Raw genomic sequence first — 7,863 nt, 5'->3', positions numbered from 1 at the left:
TGTCAAAGAATCCGATGTATTAAGTCATCTGTCCTCCAGACGGGAAACAGCGGGTCTCCTCCGAGTGGAGCATTTTGGGCAGCGGGGACAAACACGCCGACTTCCGTCTCTTTCTCAGAGGGGAGAAGAAAAAAAATATCGGGCACCATCAGCAAGAGGTTTGCACCCAATGACAACAGCCAGCATATCGTGCCACGACTGCATTCCAACCTGAGTGGCTAGCTAGCAGCCAAAGCATCGAAGCGGACCCATCCGTCAATCTCTTCTTAGACAGACTCGCATACCACTGCGCCCACCGGTCGGTCGAGACAGGAACACGCCCCAAGTTGACAAGACAACGAGGGAAACGAAGGGTGTCTTGCTGCTGTTTCTCCCCTTCCTATACCTCCCCTCCGCCTCTCCCAGAATTCCTCCTTTGTGCGCCCAACATGTCGTCTTCCAGCCAGAAGCGCGCCAGCGCAGCGAGTCCCAGCCTGGAAAAAGATTGGGCCTCAAGCTAAAGCAGCAACCTGCAGCGGAGGCCGGTGGTTCGCCTGCAGCATCCGGGTCGTCGACGCCCAACGGGGCCGGAAAGCAGGATCTGGGCGTCAATGCCGCCGCTCCCAAAAGAAAACGACCGGAACACTCCACCCCCCTGACGTTTGCCTCCCCGTTGAAGAAGGCCCGCACACACGACACTGCATCGGTTGCTACTCCTGCCCTGAGAAAACAAAAATCCGTCACCTTTACCGACGACACCAAGAACCCTGCACCAGTCATTGCAGCTGAACGAAACGGCGTCGCTACTCCCGCAAAGAAGCCAAAAGGACCCAAGGGACCCAGCAAGAAACCCAAAAACGACCAGCCCACCGCCGACATCCAGCCCGCCCTCGAGTACCTGAGGACGTGGAAGACAAGCCGTGACAGCTGGAAGTTCAACAAGAACCACCAAACCACCCTCATCAAGCGCATCTTCGACGCCAATGCCATCCCTTCAGCCGATATTGAAGCCTTCTACGACTACATACAAGACCTGAAAGGCTTCACGCGAAAGCGCTTCTGCGAGACGGCTTCTGACGTCACAACCCAAGATTCGACAGACGGCAAGGCGGGGTTCCCCCAGGGCACCATGGAGGTCCAGGCCAAACAGGCCGAGTACGATGCCATTATTGCTGGCATCCTGAAGCTGGGCCTTGGTGCGGGAAGCAAGAGAAAATGCTTCGACGAGGTCAGCTTCGTTGATCAGGCCACCGACGCCGCCATCACCCAGCGTGTCATCAAGCGTATGCGTGCCGAGATTGTGCTCGACGAGCTCTCCGACAGCGATGAGAGCACCAACAGTGACGCCCTGACAGCCACGACTGACGCCGCCGAGTCGGCCTCCTCAGCCCCCGAGCCGGTGCCGGCGCTCGAGGATGACGATTCTGACGACGAGGAAGAAGAAGAAGAGACCAAGGCAGTGGTCAAGGAGCTCAGCACGCAGGCGCGTCCCCGGCGTCGCAAAATGCGCACGACGGCCGACGACTCTAGCTCTGACGAGTCTTCGGACTCGGATAGCGACTCGGATGCGAGCAGCGGCACCGATGGTGACGAAGACTCTGATGATGAGGACGAGACCCCTGCTGCGGATGACGACGATGATACCTCGAGCAGCGACTCTTCAGATTCGTCCGACTCAGAGAGTGATGAGTCGGATGACTCTTCGGAAGACGAGGACGAGGGCCCGGCCAAGACGGCGTCCGCTAAGCGGAAGTAAGGAGTGGGAAAATACGGAGACGGCCACATATCATGACAGAGAGGCCCAGGATGAATGCACATGTATCAGAAGCCTGCCGTGTGGTGACGAGGAACACCGTCCGGAGGACGATATAGACTAGACTATGATTAGACGCCCTATCGGCGAGATGCTTCTAGCAATGGATGGATACCCCAACGGCAGGCTCGCCACGGCAAATCTGTGAAACCGTGACACCTACGCCGAGGCAGACAGTTTCGTGAAACCCTGCTCCGGGGGCTGCAACCAGTTCCTCTCATCGTAGGCCGGACCGCCCTGCTCGATGATGTGGAACGTGTAAATAATACGCCCCTTCTGACTCGTATTCCGCTCGCTCTTGTGCAGCAGGTTGCCGTGGATCAGTACGAGATCACCCGCCTTCACCTCTCCGGGGACGTACTCCCCGTCCTGGTCCTGCTTCTCGATGTAGTCCGAACCAGGCGGGAAGACTGGTCCCTTGTTCGCCACCATCTCGGTACCCACGTCTTTGCCGCCCACCTTCTTCCGCACAAGCCTCTCTTTTACGGGCGCCCACTTGTGCGATCCAGGCAGGAAGCTCAAGCAGCCGTTCTCCAGCGTCGCGTCCTCGAGGGCGTACCAGAAGCCGACGGCAGAAGGGGGGTCTGTGTACAAAAAGGTTGAGTCCCTGGTGCGGCGGCACGGCGCCTCCAATCTCGGGCTGCTTGCAGATGACCATGCTCTGCAAGCACCTGGGGTCTTGGAAGCCGAGAGAGCGTGCCACGGCCCCAGGGTCAACAGGTTGACCCGCACCAGGAGCGGGAGACGAGATGGCGCGGAAGGGTGGCGAGAGTTCGTGCAGATAGTGGCCAATTTTGTTGACAGCGCGAGCTTTGGGCTTGGTGAGCTTTCCGTCGGGCCCGAAGGCGTCTTCCTCGAAGAAGAAGCGCACCTTATCGCCTGAGGAGAGAAAGTAGTCGTCGCCAACATGATCAGCACCTTCCTGGCCAGTCGAGAAACGAGTCATGGGGTGGTCTTCAAGAGAGAAGTTCTCGAGCAGGTTGTTTGTCTCCTCGAGGCAGGCGGCAACAGTGGAGGAGTCCAAGGCCTGAGGGAGGATGAGGAAGCCCTCACGATGAAATTGGTCAAGCTGAGCCGGGTTGAGACCGCCGGGGACATTGGTGGCATCGTTTGTAGCCATGGCGAAGATGCAGTGATTCGTTACTATGCAGAGGAGGCTTGGGTTTCAATAAAAGTGCGTAGGCAGGTGGAAGTCGATTTCGCCTGTTGTGATGTGGATGTGGTGAGGGTGTTAGGGAGGGGCCTCGGCTGCCCCGCACTGTCAGATAATAACCATCCCTCCTTCCCTTCTCGACCAATCCAAGGTGACGCACACACGACATCACAATGCGAAAGCTGATGCTGCACAAGCCTCTTGTCACGCGAGAACGCAGAGAAAGTTGAGAGTATATCCAACTGCTCACGAGATGCCAGCCGATTCGCCTTCTACGAGACTCGCAGACCAAAGTATGCCGTTCCGAATACGCCAAGACGTGAACGGCTGGCACCCAACCTCATCCCATCGCCCCCTGATGCAGAAAAGACAAAAAGCAACGCCCAGATGCGTCGTGTATTTACAGTCGAATGAAGACACCAAACAAGGTACCATCCGTATCATCGTTGCTCAGGGGATAGGGTCTTCTAGGAAGTCGTAGCCGTCTTCGGACGGCAGAACGTAGGCTGAGACGGCCAGGCCGACAGCGCAAACCAGAGAAACAGACGCACTGACCGTCATCAAGACCCAAGAAGTGTCCAGAGTCCACCCAGGCACGGTAAACTGTTGATCGTGGTCGAAGAGGTACGCCTTTTGAGCCTCGTGTTAGTTTCTTCCGCCTCACGCGTCTGTCTAGCTTCCCCGAAATATCACTTACCACAACGCCCATAATAGAGAACTCGAAGAGGCCAACAACGATAAGCATGAGACCCAGCAGCTTCCAGCCAACCTCGCGCTTGAATCTGCCGCCTACCATGATGACGAGAAACGACACAATGGTAGCAAGCTGCAGAATGGTCGCGAACGAAGCAAGGAAACCGACGGTGCGCCACATGCTACAGAAAGACCGCTCTCCGGTGCACTGGTCGGCTGTTGGGAACTCACGACACGGGGGGTCGTAGAGGTTGGAGCAGGTACGGTGCAGGCCAATATGTTTAGAGTACGTATGGCCATCGACGGTGGTGGCCGAATAAGAAATCCAGTGCGGGACCGTAATGGATGCGATGGTCATAGTAGTAGCTGCACGACAAATTTGCTGTCAGCTTCATGATCGCTGTATGAGTTGCGTGGCTTGCTGGCCGATGCTGGGGGGTTACGATCCCAGAAATGCAGTCATGAACGATGACGACACTGAGCGTTGTAGGAGCTTCGACTTACCAGCGACAAAGGCCACGAGGGCCGCGCTGTAGACTGAGACTCGCGTCATGTCGGGGTGTGCGATGAGGGATCTCAGAGGCAGAGCTGACAGTCAAACTATCCGACCGACTCGTGAATGGTTTGCAGGATGGTTGGGAGAGATAAGGAGTTCGTTCCTCTTGTGGTTGCGCGGGTTTGCCAGCCAAGGCAATCAATGGTGCCCGGAATCGAAGGCCAGTTTCAAGGTTGCCTGCTTGCCCGTTGCACCTCCCCACCAGTGACGACAGGTTCACAGTGGAGAACGCCTACCCTTCTGGGCTTACCTTGCCTGGAGGCTGGGGTTCCCAAGCGTGGGGGAATGGGCATCGGGTGTTCTGAGTGGCTGATGAGCCCGGAGACGGTGAAGGATTAATGAAAGCGGCCAATGACGGGGACGAGAAGCCCTGCGCGTCAGTGAGTGATCACGATCGTAGTGGCTGCACCAGGCAAGGATGGTGCACAAGGTTGCTGGGAGGAAGAGGGCGCCCATGGCATTCTGAGGGGAGCTTTGCTGCTATCGATATCTCTTTCGCGTCGAGATGCCCATCCCACGCCCACCATTCAATCGTGGTGTGCATCCAAGTCGGCTGTGAGCCATGCTTCGAGGCCTTGTCTGCTTTGCGATTTTCTTTTCTTCAATTGTCACTCCACCACTGAATCAGGCGAACAGTGCGAGCACGACGGTTCCAGCTGCAGCAAGCATCGGCCCAACACCAGACCCTAGGCGACTGCTACCACTGTCGTCGTCGTCGCTACTGTTGCTGCTGCCACCGTTGTTATTGTTGTTGTTGCCGCTGCTGGTACTGTCGCTGCTGGTACTGTCGCTGCTGGTACTGTCGCCTGAATTCGTATCGTTCCCGCTGCTGTTGTTCCCCTGCGTCCGAACCGAGCTGCAACAAAAATTAGCCGCCAAGCATCAATTTGATCGGAGCTTGAGGAACCCACATTGCATTGTCGCAGTCTACGAAGCCGTTACGAGAAGCTCCGGTGTGAGTGATTTGACCGGCCAGTTCGCAGTTCTCTGTGATGATGACTCGATCAGGTCCGGGACTGTTCCCCGTGTACACGCCTCGTCTCAGAAGGGGAAACTCTTGGAAGGGCCCTCTAATATTGTCGAACGTGAAGCCCTCGAAGTTATTGTATCGATGCGGGTAGTTGTTCCTTCCGAGCTGGCGACCGCTTTCAAAGAGTCTGCAAGCCTCATCGGCAGCTTCCTGGATCTGTTCATCTGTATACACATTACTGCCGCAGCTCACGGCACTCTGCGCAATGACACGTGCCGACAGCGCAAGCGTTGTGAGGACGAGAGCGGAGAAATGCATCGTGACGGCGTGATCCTGGCGATGGTCGAAATGATGGCAGATCGCGGTACGGATGAACTTTTTCAAGAGCTTGTTCGCCAGAGGAAAGGTGAGGACAGGGCACTGCTTAAAAAGCCTGCGAGGCCTCGCGTCGCCAAGATCGTGGGACACCACGCGTTGGGCTTTGGTTGGCGGATGTTCTGCAATCTGCAACAGTCTTTCCTGGGCGACGGGACCTGCGCGAGCGATGCGAAATGAGCCTGGAAACCCTTTATTGTTCAGCAAAGCAAGGGCCCTGAAAGCCTTGTTGATCGCTGGCTTACCTCCCACGACCCTGAATCGGGCCAAGATCGCGGGGCCAGAGCGCGCTGGAAGGGTCCATCAGGGCCCTTTCCTGATAGAGCACCCCCTTGCCCAGCTGAGGGCAGGCACTACCATGTCTAGGTAGCTGTTGGTGTCTCTACCACATCTCACCTGCCCAACTCAGTCATCGCCGCTTCACGCTTGACAGTGGTGGCCTGCCTCTTCTCCAACTGGTGTCACCAGAGCTTCTCTTTTTGTTTATCTCGCGGTCCCCCTTCTCTCTAATATTATCAGCATTTGGCGATCGAACAGATTTGAGCCCTTCAGCCATGCGCCAAACTGTGATGAGCGGTAGCAAGGCGCTGATTTCGGAATCACTACGCAAGTCAACGCCCATAGGCCTCCCACTGACAAGTTCGGTGTTAACCCAGAAAACCTTCTTCTGTTGTTACAGTACACAACACCGCTATCGCATGATATTAGGTTTCGTGCCGCGATCTTGACCTCCTGTCTGGGGTTGCACAAAGCCGATCTGCCGACCCGAAGTAACAACAACCCCGCCTCCAGGCGCAGGGCAAGGTTTACGGAAGCCCATCGGAATGAATCTGAGGACATCTGTTTCATTTCTGACTAAGCACATGAATTGGTTTTTTTTTTCTCTCACGCAAGACTCCCTTTTGGCTGAGGCCAGGCACTGGCCGCTGTTTCTCACTCGATTGTGTACCGGTCAGGTCTTCCCCAGATAGCCAATCTCAACGGCGACTCGCATGTGCATCGTCATTGCTCCCCTGTCAGATCGACCAAGATATCAGGCTTTCAGCACGTGTCAGCATGATCTCTTCAGAGTCGTTGGGTCATAGACTTCATGTGCCGCAGTCAAATGTGTATTGGCAACGCAAACTGCCCCGCCACCAACCGGGACTCCGGAAGCAGCGGTATGGCCCCCTTGGTCGTCTTATACCGCGCTAGGGATCGCCCACAGCAGCTTGATAAGTGCTTGGCCGAGCTCACCCGAGACTGTTCCTGGCAGGTCGTCATAATTGCCCTGGAAGCGCTGTCAGTGTTGCTTTCTAATGTCAAGACGTCGGACGCGAGGAACCTTGCGAGCTGTGACAGGAACATTAGGCCTAGGTCGAGCCCGAGACTAGGTACCTTGAGGCAGTCTGAGCTGTGCAAAGTTGTCGAAGAGCTGTCTGTCGCTCGATCCTTGGGTTAGGCCCACTGCCGATCAGATGCGGCCGGCGCGATCACGCCAGAACAGCGGCGTGCAGTGCAATTCATCGAACGCGCGACATGCCGTATCGCTATCTTTCTCGGCCAGTGATTGCAACCAGCATGACCAAGGCTATCCACTCAGTCTCGAGCTAAGGCAGGGTAGTTTTGATTCGGGGGTGACTTCATTCGAGATACAGATCGGGAGCTCCTAGTCGAGCCAGGGTCTTGACACACGCCTAATGGCCAAGGTGCTAGTAGGTTACGTCTTCCATTTCTCATGCTAACCCTGACGAAGCTATATGTCCTTCTTAATCACTCACATGTCCCTGCACTCCTGTTCACCATGAGCCACCAAACTCGCCGCACCCCAGAGCTCGAAATATTTCACCGCTATACTCGCATCGGCTGGTGAACAGTCCTGCTTGAATTGAAACCACCAAAAAGAAGCTACAGTGAACGCTCGCGCAGAAAATCCTAAGGGTAGTGTTCGAGGCGTCGCCTATCTGGGGCCAGCCGCCTGTAGACACGTCAAATACACACCCGGATAACAAACAAAAGCACAGAAAGCGTCATGGCAGATCGTCGTCCTTTTGATCATCGTCCAATTCAGACAAGCGCAGTCCTGGTCCTCGGCTCGTCCAGAACCAAGACGTCGCCGCCGCCTTCACCCCCTTCACCCCCAGAGGAGCTTTGTGAGCCTCTTGAATCATTGAGCCTACCTCCTTCGGGCAACGACCAGGCGGAAGAGGAACGACGAAAAACCTCGACACGCCTACGCGCTGCAGTACATGTATTGAACACGGAAGCGCTCGCTCTCAGGGCAGTGACGCGCTTGTACGAAACGGATCCCGTTGCTCGTGACGGCTTCAATCGAACCGTGGGAA

General features: G+C 56.1%; 4 protein-coding genes across 4 annotated transcripts; 1 reads left to right on the top strand and 3 right to left on the bottom strand.

The window, feature by feature from the left end:
* Window positions 1–428: 428 nt before the first annotated feature.
* On the top strand, window positions 429–1,735 carry VDBG_00501 (conserved hypothetical protein; the record flags this gene model as incomplete). Its single annotated transcript, XM_003008774.1, has 2 exons — window positions 429–465; window positions 516–1,735. 2 exons carry the CDS (start codon window positions 429–431, stop codon window positions 1,733–1,735), a joined length of 1,257 nt encoding a protein of 418 aa, XP_003008820.1.
* A 216-nt stretch (window positions 1,736–1,951) lies between these two features.
* Window positions 1,952–2,912, bottom strand: VDBG_00500 (phytanoyl-CoA dioxygenase family protein; the record flags this gene model as incomplete). The annotated part of the gene is made up of 2 exons (XM_003008773.1): window positions 1,952–2,287; window positions 2,352–2,912. 2 exons carry the CDS (start codon window positions 2,910–2,912, stop codon window positions 1,952–1,954), a joined length of 897 nt encoding a protein of 298 aa, XP_003008819.1.
* A 220-nt stretch (window positions 2,913–3,132) lies between these two features.
* On the bottom strand, window positions 3,133–4,325 carry VDBG_00499 (conserved hypothetical protein; the record flags this gene model as incomplete). Its single annotated transcript, XM_003008772.1, has 3 exons — window positions 3,133–3,575; window positions 3,643–4,004; window positions 4,143–4,325. The coding sequence occupies 3 exons, from the start codon at window positions 4,189–4,191 to the stop codon at window positions 3,396–3,398; spliced, it is 591 nt and encodes a 196-aa protein (XP_003008818.1).
* A 300-nt stretch (window positions 4,326–4,625) lies between these two features.
* On the bottom strand, window positions 4,626–5,558 carry VDBG_00498 (guanyl-specific ribonuclease F1; the record flags this gene model as incomplete). The annotated part of the gene is made up of 2 exons (XM_003008771.1): window positions 4,626–5,050; window positions 5,106–5,558. The coding sequence occupies 2 exons, from the start codon at window positions 5,480–5,482 to the stop codon at window positions 4,819–4,821; spliced, it is 609 nt and encodes a 202-aa protein (XP_003008817.1).
* Window positions 5,559–7,863: the final 2,305 nt, after the last annotated feature.

Source organism: Verticillium alfalfae, genomic scaffold (assembly GCF_000150825.1).
Source record: "Verticillium alfalfae VaMs.102 supercont1.1 genomic scaffold, whole genome shotgun sequence".
In the NCBI taxonomy this organism is placed as follows: Eukaryota; Fungi; Ascomycota; class Sordariomycetes; order Glomerellales; family Plectosphaerellaceae; genus Verticillium; species Verticillium alfalfae.
Note: the sequence above shows the minus strand (reverse complement) of the source record. Positions and strands in the feature narration are given on the sequence as shown.